Source organism: Sylvia atricapilla, chromosome 8 (assembly GCF_009819655.1).
Source record: "Sylvia atricapilla isolate bSylAtr1 chromosome 8, bSylAtr1.pri, whole genome shotgun sequence".
NCBI classification, from domain to species: domain Eukaryota; kingdom Metazoa; phylum Chordata; class Aves; order Passeriformes; family Sylviidae; genus Sylvia; species Sylvia atricapilla.
Window position 1 is genome coordinate 2,399,798 of NC_089147.1, and position 19,999 is coordinate 2,419,796.

General features: G+C 47.3%; 1 protein-coding gene across 1 annotated transcript; it reads right to left on the reverse strand.

The window, feature by feature from the left end:
* Positions 1-17,062: 17,062 nt before the first annotated feature.
* Positions 17,063-18,386, reverse strand: FOXI2 (forkhead box I2). The gene is made up of 2 exons (XM_066324427.1): positions 18,017-18,386; positions 17,063-17,303 (listed from the first exon to the last, which is right to left on the reverse strand). The coding sequence occupies exons 1-2, from the start codon at positions 18,384-18,386 to the stop codon at positions 17,089-17,091; spliced, it is 585 nt and encodes a 194-aa protein (XP_066180524.1). The 3' UTR covers positions 17,063-17,088.
* Positions 18,387-19,999: the final 1,613 nt, after the last annotated feature.

The window sequence follows — 19,999 nt, forward strand, 5'->3', positions numbered from 1 at the left end:
GGCTCTTCACCCTAAAATTCCCCAAAATGCCTCCCTAAAATTCCCTGCCGGATCTGGGGAGTGACAGCAAAGCACTGCTGTGCAGTAGGGAGCTATGATTTATAGAGTAAGCTATAAGTTTTATTTAAAATATATCTTCTATATATAATATAATATAATATAATATAATATAATATAATATAATACAATATAATTTCATTATATTATATATAACATATTATATTATATTCTATTGCATTATGTTATATTGTATATCATTTATATTATATATAAACTATGTAATGGAATTTTTATATTGTGTAATAATACATAAAGATTATCTTATATATTATATATTATTTATATATATAGGATATAATATATATTATAATATAATGTTATTATGTATTAATGCAATATAATAAAAATATAGATACTATATATTATATTTAAATATATATAGATACATTATATATATGATATATATGATATCATATATATATAATAATATATATATGATATTGAGATAGATAGATAGATAGATAGATAGATAGATAGATAGATAGCTATAAAAGATACTTTTTTACATATATTGTAAAGAAGTGTGGCTGCCCCTGGGTCCCTGCACGTGTCCAGGTTGGAGCGCCCTGGGACAGTGGGCAATGTCCCTGTCATTGGAATTGGGTGAGTTCAGGGTTCCATCCAACCCCAAACCACTCTGTGATTTCTCTGATCCTGGTTTCAGCCTCTCCTCCCTTTCACCCCCCGGCCCCAACCTGCCCCAGGAATATTTATTTCCAGCCCGGTGACAGGAATCCTGGGCTGTGTCTGTGATCCTGGGCTCGATTTAGACCATCGATTGGTAATTCCAGCAGCTCTCCCACCAGCAGAGATTTCCGAGCAGCAGGAGCTGCTGCCTCTTTAGTGGAATAGCTCCTGGGGGACAGGGATTGCTTTTATTGACTCTCTCTTTGCCCCTGGGTAACAGCAAAGCTGCACTGCCTCTATTTTTTTATTTTTTTTCCCCTATAACTGTGAATTAACCAGCTCTGCTGTGCTGTCGAGGAGCTGTGCCCACATCAGAAATGATTGCATTTGCCTGCCTGGAGCTTTGCAATGTGTCTTATTAAACGCTTTCAGCTGCTGCTAAACATCAGGGTGACTGTTAATTTACCAGGTATTGAGGATCCTCTGTGGTTTCAGGGAGGAGCTGCCTTTATTCAGCATTCCCGCTGTGTGCTGGTGTCACTTTTATCCAGTGTGAAACTTTGAGAGTGAACTAGAATGTTAAAATAACCTGATATAAATAAAATCACAGAATTAGAGGATGGTTGGGGTGGAAGGGAGTTTAAAATTCATCTCACTCCACGGTCAGGGACCATCTTCCACTTATCCCAGGGTGTTCCAACCCCTTGGGCACTTCCAGGGATCCAGGGGCAGCCAGAGCTTCTCTGGGAACCTGGGAACCAGGGCCTCAAGTCCTTCACAGGGAACGTTTTCTTCCTAATATATAACTTAAACCTCTCCTCTTTCACCTGGAGCCATCCCTCCTGGTCCTGCAGGAAGCAGGGTGAGGATGTACGGCCCAGTTCATGTTCTTCACGGTTATTTCAAACCCCGCCATTCAATCAGCGTCGCTTTAGTAGAAGCATCCAAGTGATTTATTGAGCCCGAGGGGAAAAAAATAAGTCACTTATTGAGTCAGAGCAAGCCTTAAGGACAGGTCAGCACGGACTGGGAGTGAGGGATTGCCTTGGATTTCTGCTTCGGGGAGTAAAAGGAGGAGGAGAGGGAGCAGAAGGGAGCTGGGGGTGTGTCAGGAAAGGTGAGACAGGAGAAGCCCACAGATATGACTGCCTGGCAAGAGAAACTAAAAATATCAAACGTGTGAGTGCAATAGAAATGAATTCTGGGTCTGAGATGTGCGTGGCAGGCAGGGAGACAGCGATGAGCTGGGGATGGGTTGGGTGACAGCAAACAAAGGGGCTCCAGGGAGTAGCCCCCAAAGGTGTCCAGGAAAAGGCAGATAAGAAAAGCAGTCTTTAGAGTTTAGGATTCAGAATGATACGGCAATAGAGCAGTTCTCATGGGCTGTACACAGTCTGTAGGTTTGGTATCTCGGCCAGATGGTCACTGTAAATCAGAATATTCAACACAAAAGGAGATAGAATGTGTTGGAACAAGGACCTTGCCCCTTACCTTACTCCCTGACACCTCTTACCTTACCTCACTCACGTCCCTTACCCGGCTCTCAAACCTCTCACTTCTTACCCCTCTCTCTTTGGGGCTCCCCTGCAGCCCAGGCTGGTGGCTGGAGGAAAAGCCCTTTTTTGGTTCAGCAGATTCCTGGACAGCTGGAATTCCTGTTGTTCATCCCTGTCCTGAGCAGCCTTTTTTCCCTTCCAGGACATGGGGGATTCCGGAGTTTTCTTATTTTGTAATTTAATTTAGAGCAGGAGATTCCAAATCCAGGCAGTTCCTGATAACAGACCTTTGTTATCTCATTTTCCAGCCCAGCCTTCCAACTTCCAGGGATGTGAAACAGAAATCCTGAATCACCCAATTATCCCTGGGAATTTATGGGATTTATGGGAATTAAGGAGTTTTTTTGCTGGAGGATCAGTTCCTGTGGCGCCCAAACCACATCAATAAAACCTCTTGGAAGAGACGGAACTGAAAAATCAGGAAAAAAATCCCACCAAGCAGCATTCCCTGGAATAACTGAGGACAAGGACTTATCCCTTCCTGCTCTGTCCTGGTTCTGCTGCTGTGCCTGGAGAGGGAATTCTGCTGGAAAAGGAAGATTCTCCCAGCTTTTTATTCCCCTTTTCCTCCCACCTTTTTTATTCTCCTTTTCCTCCCAGCTTTTTTATTCTCCTTTTCCTCCCAGTTTTTTTTATTCCCCTTTTCCTCCCGGCTGTTTGCTCTGGGAGCCATGAGAGGGCAGCAGGCTCCTTCCTAGGATTCCTTGGCTTTGCATTCCTGGTTTATTTGGATGAAAAGTGGACAGCGATAAAGATGGGAGGGACAGGGAGAACTTTCCTAACTCTGTGTACCGAGGAATATTTTATGTCATCTCCTAAAGACTCGCAAAAAAGAAAAACTATTTCCCAAATCACATTAATTTTAAGACTCTAATTGACATCCCAATTATGTGGGAGTGAGCACAAGGGGATGGAATAGAGTGATGGATTCCAGAGAAAAGTTTTTTTGCCTAATTCCTGATATTATGTTACATATAATAATAAGAGGAAACTTGCCCCAAAAAGAGGAAAGTGAAAATAATTTTTTTTAATTAATCAGAACTGACAAAGAAGTTATTGTTTAACAATGGTCAGAAATACAGATTCAAAAAGAAACTGGGATTTTCTACAGCCCAAATCTGGCAAACAAGGATAAAAATACTGAGTTTTGCAAAGGTAACCAAGGCAACGTTCACTTACATTTCTTGATCAATACAAGTGTGAGCAGAACCATCATCTCAAATAAGAATAGAACTGTTTCACTCAAAAATAGTTCATAAATGTGATCATTTCTTCCCTGGCTATAAGAAAGAGAGACTGTATCAGTGGTAGATACCATCAGTTATGTGCTGCCTTTGTTAAATCTCCAAGAAAATAAACCACTCAAGTGCCCACAAGGAGGAACCTGCTGCTGGCTGGGGCAGTCTGAAAGTCAAAATTTCATTTATCAAGGAGGTTTGTCAGCACATCGATTGTTCTTTTTTCAGGCCTGGCACTTGGGCTGCAATAGAGGGGAAAAAACTGAGGATCCATCACCATCCATCTCCATTTGTCCTTCCTGGGGGCCCAGATTTTGCTCTCTGATTCCATCTCAGGAGTTCCCCATCCCCTCCTCTCCCTCTGTCCTGCCCTCACAAGCTCAGACTTGCTCAAGTGCCCGCATTTCCTGCATTTTGAAATAAAATGATTTTATTTTCCCAGCACTTCGCTGGGAACAAAACTTTGCACAGGTGAGAAAACACAAAAAAATCTCATTGAAAACCACATGGAAATGAGCACATCAATGGAGCTTTAAATGTTATTTTCAGCCTCCTCCGTTACAACTATCACAGGGCTCCCTGCAGATCTGAAATTATATTGGATTTTAATAACCCCTCTGGGTTTAATATGAGATAACGAGTGAAATCTGCCCACAGATGGGAAAGGATCCTGCCAGCGAGGGGGAATTCAAATTATTCCTCTGCAGCCAGAGGGTGACACTCCTTCTAATCTGGAAATAACTTCCATTACTGGAAACAAAGGAAAAGGAGCTGCAGCTTCTGCTTAATTCTGGAGGGACTATTCAGTGATTTTTTTAATGAAATGCAGGTTGAGAACAGTTTTTAGGCAATTAATTGCACAGGTGAGGCAGATGGGAAAATGCAGGAGAGAATCCAAGAGGATTCCCATTCCTAAGGAATTCCTATTCCAATCCTAAATCAAAGAGGGTGCAGCAGGGAAACGGAGTCAGGTGTAAGAAAGGACTTTTAAAAGGGAGGCACATTTTGGATTTCCTCAACAATATTTTTAAAGGATTGCCAGGGAACGGAGCACTGACCTTTCCTGTAGATAATTCACTCCATCCCTCTTTTCTCCAAGGAAGATATCATCACTTTTTCCAAGAAACCTTCCCTGGCATGGACCTGCAAGAATGAAGCCCAGAGGTTGATTCCATCATTTCTATTGATTTATTACACCTGTCCAAAACTATTTCAGAGGAATTTTTTTTTCTTCTCTCTCTCTCTCTCTGGGAATCTCTGAAGTCCCAACCGTGCCCTGGCAAAGCTGCAGAAATCTTCATCGCACCGAAAATATTCCCTGGCAATTCTGAACCCTCCCCCCAAAAAAAAAAAAAAAACAGAGAGACCAACACACTTTTTGTCCACAGCCCCGTGCTCGAGATGAATTTTGATGCAAATCTGTTGATCTGGAAGTGATAAAGCAGCTTGAAGAAGGGTCGAGTTTGGATTTTCCTCTCCTGGAAATCACCAGCAGCTGGAGCTCCGTGTTAGTGTTCACTCAGGGTGGGAACACTCCCATTCTCACCCGGGGGTTTTATTTCCCCAGGCTGGGAGAAAAGATCCCTCAGATGTGATCACGGAGTGGATCAATCATTTCAGTGGTTTAATTCTGGCTGGCAAAATTAACCCCCTGCACTTTAGACACTTCAGAACTTCGTTTTTGTGGCACGCCTAAAGCCTAAAACCTCCATAAAGAAATGTTCTCTATTTATTTATAACTTTACTAAACAACGTTTATTTAGTAAAATAAATAAATATGTTCACAAAAAGGTGGGACATATCTTTGCGTGTAAACTTGGAATATAAATGTTTTATTGAGCCTCCTCCTCCCCCAGTGCCAGGTGCTGGGCAGGGATGGGGAATTTGCCTGGGGGGATTTTCCTTCCTCCAAATCCTTTTTTAGAGGGAAATATCGAACATTCCTTCCTGGATGTGGCAGGCAGGTTTCTCTTGGAAGTCTCACAAATAAAAGGGCTCAATTTGTCAGTGTCAGGACAGGGGCAAGGATCTTTTTATCCCTCGAGCAGTAAAAACCTCCCAGCTTCCAATGGAGCTGAAATCCAAGATGGGAGCAGATGGGAAAAGTCTCTCCATCAATTTAAAAAGGATCCACTTTCAAAGAAGAGGTTTTAGGGTAAGATGAGGGGTTTAGGGTAAGATATGAAAATATATCACTGAATAATGTGATAGACATGATTTAAATTATTACTATTTAAATGTTCCAAATGGGTTATTGAACTCATAAATTAACTCCAACAAAATATGTTCAACTCCAATGGAATGGTTTGGGCTTAATTGTGTTTTCCCAAAAAATTCCAAGCTTAAGGGAGATAGAATCAAAACTGTTTGGTCTGGAGAGGAGAAGGCTCTGGGGACACCTGAGAGCCCCTGGCAGGGACTAAAGGGGCTCCAGGAGAACTGGAGGGGGACTGGGGACAAGGGATGGAGGGACAGGACACAGGGAATGGCTTTAAGCTGACAGTGGGGAGATTTAGATGGGACCTTGGGCAGGAATTGTTCCCTGGGAGGGTGGGGAGGAGCTGGGACAGAATTCCCAGAGCAGCTGTGGCTGCCCCTGGATCCCTGGAATGCCCAAGACCAGGCTGGACACTGGGGTTGGAGCAGCCTGGGACAGTGGGAGGTGTCCCTGCCATGGAATGAGATGAGTTTAAAGTCCTTCCAACCCCATCCTTTGGTAAATCACCAAGAATTTCCCTTCTCCTGGAATAACTCACCCCAAGCTGTCACCTCTGGGTTTTTTTCTCAGCCCACCCTGAGATTTTCTTTGTTCTGTTGGGTTTGGTCAGGTCCAGGTCCTCCCAACCTCACTCTGATTTCACATCCCAGTGACGTGAGGAGCACCCAGCTTTCCCTGTGAATCCCAGGAATAAACAGTTGGTTTTTACAAGCCCAGTGCTGCATTTTATCCCAATTTTACAGCTCCTGTGGATGGGCATGGAGAAATAAGGAGAACTCCTGCTGCTTTTCCCACCCTGGGTGTCTTGTCAGGAGATACCAAAGCTCCTTCAGCTTTGTTATCAAACTGACTCAGGAGAGCTTTTCTCCATAAATGTTCCCATAAAACCCCCACACCAGTGATCAGCTCAGCTCTCAGTCCGCTGAGGTGAGGCACAAACCCCAAATGCTCATGTCAAACATAATAAACAGGATATTAAATCAACTCCAAAAGACACTACATGGCTAGAAAATCCTCACTCCACTTCCAGGGCTCTTGGGCCAGAGCTCCCAGAAAATCTGGGGAATCCTCCCCAAAGTTTGAAGGGCACAGATGGGTTCTCACACTGATCCCCAAGAATCTCAGCCTGCTTTGGAGAAGCCCTGCAGGCAGTAAACATGTTCCAGGGCAGTAAAATGGAGCACTTGAAGACTTTTAAACAGCTGTGACTGAATTTTTGTAAAAAGTCTCTGGAGCGTTTAAGAATATATAAAGAAGGATTTCCCTCTGGGCCTGGGGTTCAGGTAAATGTGAGAAGCAGAGGGTGAAAAGGAATTCTTTGCCTCCAGGATGAACAGGAGGCTGTGAAATGAAGAATGAAGATGCTGCAGAGGTCAGTGAGGTGCAGGGAAGGGCTGAAAGAGCACAGGAGATTCTGGAAGCAGGCAGGAATGTTGTAGGGTCAGGATTTAGGGATCACCAGCACTGCCCAGCAGAGCTCTGCTCCCAAACCCTGCATCCAGCACTTCCTGCACTGCCACGGGCTGTGCCAGGGATTTACAGATTCGTTTACCCCCAGGGTGTGTTTCTCCTCAGAAATCTCTCTGCTCCACCAGCCACAACTCTCCAGCTGACCTGAAAACAGAGAAATCCTACCAGGAAAAAATCAGGGTTTGAGGGGGAACCAAAGCTCCTCTGCAGAGCTGGGCTTGGGGCAGGGAAATGCAGCCTGGGGTTGCTCATGTCAGGAGCAGCCAACACAGATCTCTGCAGGGAACAGGGAAACGCTCCTGATATTCCCAAGGATGGAAAAACACACCTGAAATTCCCAGAAAAAAGGGAAAATGCATCTGACTTTCCCAGGGAATGGAGAAATGTTCCAAATATTCCCAGGGAAAAGGAAAATGCACCCATCCAAAAATTCCCGTGGATGGAAAAATTCAACTAAAATTCTCAGGGAAAGGGAAAATGCACCTGACATTCCCAAGGATGGAAAAATAGATTGAAATTCCCAGGGAATGGGAAAATGCACCAGACATTTCTAGGAATGGGAAAATACACCTAAAATTCCCAGGGAATGGAAAAATGCACCTAAAATTTCCAGGAATGGGGAAATGCTCCTGATATTCCTGAGGATGGAAAAACGCACCTGAAATTCCCAGAAAAAGGGAAAATGCATCTGACTTTCCCAGGGAATGGAAAAGTGCTCCCAATATTCCCAGAGAATGAGAAAATGCACTCAAAATTCCCAGGGAATGGGAAGATTGACCTGACATGGCCAGGCAGAATTTTTTGTTCATCCCAAAGATCAGCACGAGGCTCAAACATAAAAAACCACTTCGCTATTTCCACTGCTGCAGGATAAAACCTGTCCAAACGACAGTGAAAAAAAAAAAAAAAAAAAGAAAACAAAAAGGAAAACAGAAAGCAAAACAGAAAGGAAAATAGATAAAAATGAAAATAAATAAAAATAAAAATAAATTAAAAGTTTCATTGTAGCAGCAGTTTGGTTGGAAACCTCTTTTTCCCGAGGTTGCCACACCTGTTTTGATGTTTCTGCAGTGCCACAAAGACCACTGCAGGCTGAAATAGGTGTAAAGGCACCTCAGCCTTTACAGCGGTAAAGAGGAAAACAAAGTAAAGAAAGGTTCTTAAAACAGAGCTCAGTGGAGCATAACTGAGAGCTAAAATACGGGGATTTATGGCTTCACTTCCCTCCTCCTGCCCATCTCCAAAATATGTTTTAACCTCTGGTGCCAGGAATGAAATTCTCCCTTTGTCTTTAAAAAAAATAAAAGAGAGAATTTCAGCCCACGTGGGAAACTTTTGGACAAGTGGCCTTTCTGCAAGGAAAAGAAAACATTTTAAGACACACAAATATTTTTGCCTGGGGAAATTTCTCCTTTACTTTGGCACTGACACCTCTCTCAGACACTTCCCAGCCCTTCCAATCTGCCAGCAGCTCCCGAGGGATTTGGTTTCTCCCCAGAGGTTTTTGGAGCCATTCAGTGACCTCAGGTCTTCCCCTGGAGTGACAGGCAACTGAGCAGGAGTGAACAAAGATGTTCTCTCCTTTTTCCCCACCCCAAAAATTGATTTTCTAGCCTGAAAATGGGGTCAAATTCTCATAATAATAATAATAATAATAATTCCCAATCAAATAATGCGTTACACACTTACTTCTGAGTGTTTCATTTTCCTGGTCCTGGCTGGAAGGTTGAAATCAGGATAATTCCTGGTTTTTACCTCTACCAAGGATTACTCTCTGAATATTCCAAGGAGTGGATTAATTCTTTTAGCCATTGGTTTTTCTCATCACTTCTTAATAAATAACTTTTCAAGCAGGGAAAGGAGTACGATATAAATGCATTAAAGCACAAATATTTCTAGTTCTGGTGCCCGCACTGGGCTCTCCACCCAAAATAAGCTGATTTTCCAAAAAAAATCCTTCTTCATATGGACCTTGGGAGTTGAAAATAAACATTTACCATGGCTGGAGTTGCTCTGAGGAGGAAGCAGGAAATTCAAGGAGGGCATTTAACACCTTTGATTATTTAATTGACAAAAGCAGATTTGGGGAAGGAGGGAATGGGAATTGTTCTGATTCCAGAGCTGCTTAGAGGAGCACAGGTTATAAAGGAAAGCAGAGAATAAATCCCAGCTGGGCTGTGCTTAGGGCTGATTTTTACACATCATCAGGTGAATCCTTTGCCAGCTAATTTAAAAAAAAAAATAAAATTAAAACTTCCAAACCAATCTCCCTTTGATTTTTCCCATAGAAAGAAACACGAGGCACAGATTTTACACCCCACAGCCAGTGGATTCACTGCTGCCAGATTCCTGAGAGAATATTCCCAGCTGAAATTGGACTTCACACTCTTTTCAGGACCTTTAAATTTCGATCAGTTATTCCAGCATTCTGATAGCGCTGGACACCAAAAAAACCAAAAATAAAAGAAATTATTCAGAATAATTTCTGAAATTCAAAACAAGTGAGAGGTGCCAGCCCAGATCTGAGGAGCTTTTAATTCACAGCCATAGTTGGACTCAGCCAAATTCTCTTTAAGTTGTAGGGTGTTTGTGGTGCTGGTGTCAAAAAGATGTGGCTGCAGCTGAAATATTTGTAACTCCAGGGTTCAGTTGCTGCAGGGACAAATCCTTGCCTGGGTGGATGTCACATCCTTTGTGCAGCTTCCTGCTCTAAAAGGATTAGGAAGGACTATTCTTTCTAGAAATGATTTGCACCAGTGTGTTTTAATTGGCTCAGAAATTGCCTTATTGTCTCTGTCTCCCAGTTCCCACCGTGGCTGGATTTTATTTCTTTCTGCCCAAATGTTTTTATCAGCCTCTGGATTTTGGGAAGCAGCTTTGGGAATGGGGTCGGACTTCAAATTAAGTATTTTTACTTTGTGATGTGTAAAATCCACCTCCTCCTATTAATTTTTGTTTTCATCATCTGCCTATTTATTTAGGATTTGTTGCAGCTTTTTCATCCTTTACTTGCAGGGGAATGGACACAGGTTTGCTCCTTGGCTGTGACCTCGTTTTCCTTCTTCAAGGGACAACAGGCACAGCCCTCAGAGTTATGGAATTATGGAATTCTTTGGGTTGGGAGGGATCTTAAAATCATCCAGTGCCACCCCTGCCATGGCAGGGACACCTCCCACTGTCCCAGGGATGCCTTGGGAAGGCTGAGCTGGAACAGAGACTGCACAGAGCTGGAGAATAAAGTAGGGATTTATTGAAAGGCCTCCAGGATCCACCTTGGGCAGGACAAGAGCCTGGCCAGGGCTACACCCAGGGTGGAATCAAAATGGTCACAAAAACGCACAAACAGTCAGAAAGTCTTATATTTTTATAAGTTTTGGTCCATTTGCACATTGGGGTTGAATTGTCCCATTCCAGCCCCAGGCTGTGAGGTCCCATCCTTCTTGTCCCTCCCTCCAGCCCACCCTTGGTTGTGCTTTGGGGCTGAAAGTTGTCCTTGGTGTGCAGCAGGAGAAGGATTTGTTTTGTGTCCCTGCTGTGTGCAGAGCTGAGTGACACTGACTGTGAGCTCAGAGCTGAGCCCTGGGCACCACAGAACCTGGGATACAGCACAGAGAAAACTTCAGGCATCACCAGGCTGCTCCAAGCCCTGTCCAGCCTGGCCTTGGACACTTCCAGGGAGCAATTCCTTCCCCAAATCCCACTAAATCTCCGTTATTCCCATTTGAAGCCATTCCCCCTGAGCAGACAGGGACATAATTCCACTTCAATCCAGCACAGGCTATCAGGGAAAGCAGAATATGAGCAAGGGTGGTGTTGGCCTAATTAATAATGCAAACCCCAGGAGCTAATTTCCCCCCAAGTCTGATCATTAAAATGTCATTAACCCCCAGCAAGGGCTGATGGGGATAACTCAGTGCAGCAGCATTTCATCAGGGCCCCTCCAGGACAATATTTGTTTGGAGCTGAGAGGCTGAGAGAAAATAATAATCCTGAAATGCCAGAGGTGGCAGAAGATCTCTGGAAATGGGGTGAGAACAGGGTTGTCCTCAGGCAGCTCCCAGGGAAATCTGGGATTGCACAGGGCCCATCATGAAAAACAGGAAACTGCAAAGCCAAGAGGTGGCCCCAGGGATCTCCTTTCAGCCTCAGCAACAAATAGAGTTCAGCTGTTGAGATGAGCCCTGTCCAAAATATGGATTTAGGACACGGATTTCTCCTAAAAATCCATGTCAAATACGGAATTGTGTGTGATGTGCTTAAAAAAAAAAAAAAAAAAAAAAAAAAAAACAACTTCCAGCAGAAAAGGAAATGTGAAATGATGAATTCCCAGGGCTCAGCCTCAGCAAGTGTTCCCCAAATTTGTTCCTCAAACAAGCCTTTAACATCACTTAAATAAACCCCAAGCATTACAGCCAAGGACAATAAAAAGACACGATTCCGAGTGATGTCAAGTTTTCTTTTTTTGTGCTACCAGACTTTTGTTTCGAGTGACTCCAGAACAGCACAAACTCTTTTTGATTCCCAGAAATTCCCTTACAACCAACTCCGGCAGGAGGGAAACCCCAGATCTTCCACTCGTGACTTTAAACCCAGGAAAGAGGATTCAACCCGATTTTTCTTGGTAGGTCTAAAACCAGCTGGACTCTGAGATCCTCTGGGGAAAGGGAAAGTTAATTAACAGTGAATTATCTTGAGAGAGTCGCTGTGAGAGCCCGGAGGCACCAGCAGAGCCATTATTGCCTCATTTCAGCCGCCACCTCCTCATCTCAGCTCCTCCTCATTTATTTTTTTCTTCCTTTTCTTCCGAGGTTTTTTGGGTTGGTTTTATTTTTCCCACATTGTTGTTGTTTCCCCCCTTCCATTAGGACTTAATGAAATCCTTCTTTCATGAAAAATTTCATCCTTGTGCTGGATGATTTTTCTTCCACAAAAAAAAAATATCTTGACAACATCAGCCTCCCAATGGGATCCCCCGAGCTACAAACCAGCCTTGATTTTTATTATTTCATAGGTTTAAAGGTGAATTTTCTTCCCTTACCTCATCTCTGGACTGTGCTCTGGGTGACAAGTTGGATTTGGTGATCCTGGAGGACCTTTCCAACCTCAGAGATTCTGGGATTCTGTGAAAAGGACCCCTCTGCCTTTAGGATGGGACACAAAACCCCTGAATTTCCATGGCTGTGGCTTGGCTGTGCTGGGAGCACAGGGAAACTCAGCTGAGAGGCTGAAACTGGGCCAGGAAACTAAAACTTCAACAAATCCAGTGAAATAAAAACTCAACAAATCAAATAGAGCTGGAGTCATTCCAGTCTCCCCTCTTGGAGCAGGAGCGCTGGATGTAATTTTTAATTTAATTTTGGTATTTCCTGACGAGGTGAATTAATAATTTTCTGCTGCCGTTTGCAGAGAGAAACGTGGAGAGTTGGGGTTTGATTTCAGGACCTCAGGAGGGTGAGGAAATTTCAGGAGGATGAAATATCTCCCCCCTTTTTGTTGGGCTGTTTTTCCAGCCAGCAGAAGAAAACTGTTGGAAGTTACTCTGGGAATTGATGATATTGATGCTTTAATGAAGGGATGGGACCACTGTTGGGTGTGGAATTCTAGACAACCCATAGAAAAGGGTATTTTCCTTCCTGATATTTTCCCTCCTATTTTCCTTCCTCATATTTTCCCTCCTCATATTTTCCCTCCTCATATTTTCCCTCCTCATATTTTCCTTGTTTTTCCCTTCCTCGTTTTCTCCTTTCTCATTTCCCCTGCCCCGATTTTTTTATGTAATAACAACTACTTACAGCTTCTTTTCCCTTCAGCCCTGATGACTCCCAAGAAAAGGGAGAGGAAACTCGGTTTTGTCTTGATTTTCCTCCCACAGCATAAAATTTAATATTCCCTGTTCTGTTTTCCAGGAAAAAAAATAAAAAATCTTGGGAAGCTGTGTGATCCTACAGCAAAGCCCAGGGAAATCCTAGTGCTTAGCAAGGATTTATCACAGGCAAGTGTTGGAGCAGAGGGAAAACTGAAAAGCAAAAAAAGGAGAAGTAAATCTGATTTATCACATCCTGTTTGCATTTGTGATGGGCTCCTCCTGAGTGATAATCACGCCGAAAATAGAGATTTATTGCTTTTGCAACTGGATTAAAACAGAACTGAGACTAAAATAACAGCAGTTAGAGCCAGGAAAATAATTAATTTTCGTCACTGAAGTAGTGAAACCTCCAGCTCTGCTCTCCAGCAGCTGCCTGCCTTCCCCTGCCCAGCCAGGGGGCATTTTGGGAATGAAAATTCTCAAAAAAAAGGAAACGAAAATTCCCCAAAAATGAAACGAAAAATCCCGAAAAAACTCCTGTGGTTTTTGGGAATTTTCCATTCCTCCAGGGTAATCCAGAGGAGACCCTGCAGGCAGTGCTTGCACACAACCCAAACCCTGTGAGCAGAGGTCCCTCTGCACTGCCAGCCTCTGCCCAGCCCTTCTTGGGAGGAAAAGCTCCCAGGGATGACGAGGGATGGGGTTGTTTTTTGGGAATCTCCAACCCAAAATCAAAAGTTCAAACGTGCAGACTCTCTCCTTTCATACCCTGCATCGCTGCCTGTTCCCAAAATCCTGATTTATGGATTTGACAGCCCCTTCTCTTCCTTTTTTAGGCCAACACGTTGTTCCAGAGTGCAGAAATCCTGGATATTTGTCCTGTTGGCTAAAGGAACAGCCCAGATCCCCATTTCCATGGGTTTAGCCTTGGATAATCAGCCCAGGTTGTTGTTTCCTTGCACCTTCCCCTGGGAAAAGCACAGCTCAGACTGGAGCTTCCAGAACTCTGTTCTTTCCCAAGCTTTTCCAGAACTTTCATCAAATCCCTGATAAAATTCCAAATTCCTGATGTAATTGCAATTCTACAGTGCATCCTGGCTGAAGTGAAGCACGGATTTCTTCCTCTTTTTGGGCATTCCATCAAACAGTGAAACTTTTTCAACCCTGTTTAGTTCATTGAGGGGGAAATGGTGGAAGTGCTGTTTGTTGCCTTGATATTACACCAGCACAGGAGGCACAAATTGCTCCTAAATTCCAGCAGGAATTAAAGAAGAGAATCACAGAATATGCTCATGTGGGAGGGATCCATCAGGATCATTGATTCCAACTCCTGGCCCTGCACAGAAACCAACCCCACCACTGGATTTCTAATATTTCCATGGCCAGGAGACAGCGGAAATGGCATCGAGAACACCCTGTAATCCTTACCCGTGTTAGACACAGAAAAGCAGTGACAAACCAGTGACAAAAACCAGTGGCAGGGGTTTGGTGACAGCAGGAGGGTCACAGGGGGCACCCTCAGGGTTTGGCATCTCCAGCTCCCCTCCTCACCCTTCTCCCAGCCTGGAATGGTTCTGATACCTGAAGTTAATGATGCCTGAGGTTTTCTCTTTGCTGTATCCCAGGTTCTGTGGTGCCCAGGGCTCAGCTCTGAGCTCACAGTCAGTGTCACTCAGCTCTGCACACAGCAGGGACACAAAACAAATCCTTCTCCTGCTGCACACCAAGGACAACTTTCAGCCCCAAAGCACAACCAAGGGTGGGCTGGAGGGAGGGACAAGAAGGATGGGACCTCACAGCCTGGAGCTGGAATGGGACAATTCAACCCCAATGTGCAAATGGACCAAAACTTATAAAAATATAAGAGCTCATGACCAGTCAGCCATTTTTTGTGGCAATTTTGTGTCCACCTTGGGTGTAGCCCTGGCCAGGCTCTTGTCCTGCCCAAGGTGGATCCTGGAGGCCTTTCAATCAATCTCCAGCTCTGTGCACTCTGTTCCAGCTCAGCCTTCCCAAGTTCCTCTGGAGCCTCATCCCAGCTCCTGGTTTCATTCCTGGACAAACCACCTCCATTATTTCTGGCTTTCCAAGGGAGTCTGGCCCATCCACACCCATCCCAGTATCCCACCACAGCCTGCAGCTGTAATTAGCCCCGAGCCTCATTACCTGCTGCAGCTCTTCCTTCAGGCACTGCTTTGGTGATGGCTCCTGTGATTTATTTAAATCCCTGATGGCTCCAATGATTTATTTAAAAAAATGAAAAATCTCCTTTTTTTTTCCCCATACACAAAAAAAGGAATCAGAGCACAAGAGAAGCACAGAGAAATACAAACTTCTGTGTACACACAGTGAACCATCACCCAAAAATGTCCCTGGAAAAAGTCCTGGAGTGGAGAGTGGCCCTTTCTCTGAATTATCCATGGATTTCCCTGCCCCAGGATCCGGGTGAGGCAACAAAACCCACTCTGGGGAAGTTTGAAGCACCTGCAGCCCCCTGGGGATCTGTTTTCCTGCATTTCCAGGGATTTTGTCCCAGGGGAAAATCGGGAATTGAGCCCTTACAGTCAGATCTGGAGCTTTGTATCCTGGAGCAGAAGGAAAGGTGAGTTCAGTGAAATCATTTCTTGCCCAGCTGGGTCTTGGGAAAGGTCCTCCAGCACTGGCAGGCAGGAATTTCTCCTTCCTTGTCAAGTGAAATGTGTGCCCATTCCTCTGGGAATGAATATCCCACTCCAGGGGACCCCCAACAGGATCCCACCTGCTTGGAAAAGGAACCAGAGATTATTTGGATGACTTCTTCCTTGAAAACCCTGGAAAAAAATAATAATGGAAACAAAGAGACTCTGCCAGAAATATTTTAAATTCCCTTCCAGAAATTTCGTTCCCCCTTTTGGTGTAAATTTTCTCAGATAAGGCTTTTTTCAAACAGGGAATTGATAAAAAATCAATGTATCTGCATAGACTCTCACAGGGCATTGGTTGACAAGTCCAGTTTGCTCTTTCCTTCACTCCAAATCTACTCATGTTGGGTATTTGTAAACCAGATTTTTTAAACACAATTTACTACATTTTAGGCCAAGAAATCTTACTTTGTACAGTTGATTCTTCTCCCTCTCACCAGGCACTTAAATGTCTGACAATTTTTAGGTTCTCAGACAGTTTTTGTGAGGGCTTCTTTTTTTCTATACAAATTTGCTTTATAGCCCAGTTACAACATACAACAAATTTGAATCAGCAGCTTCTTGTTTTGGATGCTCGATTAAATCTGAAATTCCTTGTGCAGATTCTGGTCAGCTCCACGGGCTGGCAAGGAGATGGGACTGAGTTTGGGGAAAAATCAAGGGGGTTTGGTTCGAAATGCTGCAGAGCACGAGGGGCTGGGTGACCTCAGTGCCAGCCTGGGGACAAAGCTGGGAGTGAGGGCACATCCCTCTGCCTTTCTCATGGCATTGATGGATTGGCCTGGAAGGGACATTAAATCCCACCCAGTGCCACCCCTGCCATGGCAGGGACACCTCCCACTGTCCCACTGCTCCAACCCCAGTGTCCAGCCTGGCCTTGGGCATTCCAGGGATCCAGGGGCAGCCACAGCTGCTCTGGGCACCCTGTGCCAGCCCTGCCCACCCTCTGAGTAAAGAATTTCTTCCTAAGATATAAATTTCCCTCCTTTAGATTAAAACCATTTCCCCTTGGTGTAAGAATTTATTCTTCCATTTATTCTCCCTCTTCTTATCAGCTGACTGTAAGTCCTGGGAAGGGCTCTGAGCTCTCCCTGGACCCTTCTCCAGAGCACCCCGAACATCTCCTGCCACCTGTGGGACACCAAACCCTCCACTTCCCTGCCCAAGCACAGCCAGGAGGGATGGTAGGGAGCTCTGCTTTGCTCCTGGCCATGGAAAAACTGGCCAGGCAGGAGATTCAAGCCTTCCCAGCCTTCTGGTGGGACGGGACAGGGACAGGAGGGACGGGGAGAGAGAAGGAGGGACAACCTGGTGACAGCTCTGGGGACACCTCGCGGTGCTCGGCACACCCATCCCCTGCACCGGGAGTAACCAGTCCTATAGAAAACTTACATTTCTGCAGCACAACAGCATCCCTCTCCCGTGCCCGCCTTCAGCCGTGGGTGCCGAACAGCTCAGGCCTGGCGTGGCCGTAGCGGGCGGTGGCCTCGGCCGGGGGTGGCCGTGTCACCCGCTGGTCCCCAGCGCTGTCCCCGGCGCCCTCCGCCGCTCCGGCCGCCTCGGCTCGCCGCTTCCTTCTCCTCCTGAAATTCCCGTTGTCGAAAATCTTCTCGCAGTTGGGGTCCAGCGTCCAGTAGCTGCCTTTGCCTGCGGACAGAAGCAGCGGCGTGGCGGCTCCGCTGTGCGGGCACCGTGCCGGGTATCGCTGCGGGCACAGCCCCGGGCATCGCTCCGGGCATTGCCCCGGGCACAGCCCCGGGCATCGCTGCGGGCACAGCCCCGGGTATTGACCCGAGTATTCCTGCGGGCATCACCCGTGGCATCGCTACGGGAATCGCTCTGGGCATCGCCCGGGGCATCGCTACGGGAATCGCTCTGGGCATCGCCCGGGGCATCGCTACGGGAATCGCCCGGGACATCGCTGCGGGCACCGTCTCGGGTATCGCTCCATGCCTGCCCCGGGCATCGCTCCGGGCATCGCTGCGGGCACAGCCCCGGGTATCGCTGCGGGCATCGCCCCGGGCATCACTCCGGGCATCGCCCGGGGCGTCGCTGCGGGCACAGCCCCGGGAATCGCCCCGTGCCCCCCCCGTGCCCGCCCCGGGTATCGCCCCGGGAATCGCCCCGGCCATCGCCCCGTGCCCGCCCCGGGCACAGCCCCGGGTATCGCTGCGGGCACAGCCCCGGGAATCGCTCCGGGCATCGTCCCGGGTATCGACCCGAGTATTCCTGCGGGCATCACCCCGGGCACAGCCCCGGGAATCGCCCCGGCCATCGCCCCGTGCCCGCCCCGGACACAGCCCCGGGTATCGCTGCGGGCACAGCCCCGGGAATCGCCCCGTGCCCGCCCCGCGCCTTACCCGGCTCGTCGTGGCCCCGCGGCACCCTCCTGAAGCACTGGTTGAGGGACAGGTTGTGGCGGATGGAGTTCTGCCAGCCGGCCCCGCCGCGCCGGTAGAAGGGGAAGTTGTCGGCCACGAACTGGTAGATCTGGCTGAGCGTGCGGCGGCGGCCGGGCGCGCTGTGGATGGCCATGGCGATCAGCGCCGAGTACGAGTAGGGCGGCCGGGCCGGCGACAGCGGCGACAGCGGCGACAGCGGCCAGCCCCGCTCGGCGGCCTGCACGGCCCCGGAGGGCGGGCACGGGGCCGCGGCGGCTGCGGGCGGCTGAGGGCGCGGGGCCGAGCGGGCCGCGGCAGCCCCCGGCAGGGACGGCCCGGTGCGCTGCATGGCCCCGGGACGGCTCGGAGCCAGGCCGCTTAAATAACAGAGAACCTCGGGACCTCCTCCTGCCCCGAGCGTCCCGCCCCGCGGCTGTGGGGAACGGGAGCTGCCGCAGGGTGAGGGCGGACAGGGCCCGCACAGGCTGAGGGTGATCCTGCACAGACTGAGGACAGGATCCCGCACAGGCTGAGGGCGGACATGATCCCGCACAGTCTGAGGACAGGATCCTGCACAGACTGAGGATGATCCCGCACAGACTGAGGGCAGGATCCTGCGCAAACTGAGGACAGGATCCCGCACAGACTGAGGACATGATCCTGCACAGACTGAGGATGATCCTGCACAGACTGAGGATGATCCTGCACAGACTGAGGACAGGATCCCGCACAGACTGAGGATGATCCTGCACAAACTGAGGATGATCCTGCACAGACTGAGGATGATCCTGCACAGACTGAGGGTGGACATGATCCTGCACAGACTGAGGACATGATCCCGCACAGACTGAGGACAGGATCCCTCACAGACTGAGGACAGGATCCCGCACAGACTGAGGACAGGATCCCGCACAGACTGAGGACAGGATCCCGCACAGACTGAGGATGATCCTGCACAGACTGAGGACAGGATCCCGCACAGACTGAGGGTGGACATGATCCTGCACAGACTGAGGATGATCCCGCACAGACTGAGGATGATCCTGCACAGACTGAGGGCGGACATGATCCTGCACAGACTGAGGGAGGACAGGGGCCCGCACAAACTGCGGGAATTTGGGAATTTGGGAATTTGGGAATGGCAAGGCCCGGGGCGCTGAGCGCAGCAAAGGCGTGGAGCTGCTGGAGAGAACGCAGGGGGTGAGCAGAGGGATGGAGCAGCTCTGCTGGGAGAGATGGAATCCTTCAGCCTGGAGCTGGGAAACTTGGAGGGGACCTCAGGGTGAGCTCACAGTGCCTGAAGGAGCTACAGGAAAACGGCTTGCAAGGGATGGAGCAGCAGAAAAAGGGGAAATGGCCCTGAAATGACAGAGAGGAGGCTTAGATGGGATATTAGGAAAAAAGTCTTTACTCAGCTGTAGCTGCCCCTGGATCCCTGGAATGTCCAAGGCCAGGCTGGACATTGGGGCTTGGAGCAGCCTGGGACAGTGGGAGATGTCCCTGCCATGGCAGGAGGCAGAACTGATGGGCTTTAAGGGTTTTTTTCCAACCCAAACCACTCTGAGATTCCATAATTCTTTGAATTTGGGAAAACCAGACCTGGCTGATCCCATCTCCTGTGTCCTTCCAACAAAGGCAGCAAAATCCCCCAGCCACAAGAGCCCTGTCCTGTAGTGAGGAGATTACCAGGAAATCAGGGAAAGGGACAAAGATGGGTAAGCATCTTTTGCACACTGCAAAATTAGAAATAACCGATTCACGTATAATCACTGAGTATCGGTTACTTCAGGCATAACTTTAGAAGATCACTCTTAAATCTCAAAAGTGTGAGGCAAGATATTCCTTCCATTTCAGTGAAACGAGTTCAGGAGAGGTTTTGATCCCAAATATTACTTTATTTCCCTGCCCTCAGTGATCACCTGGAGACATCCAGGAGAAAAAATGACCCTCAGGCATCCCAGG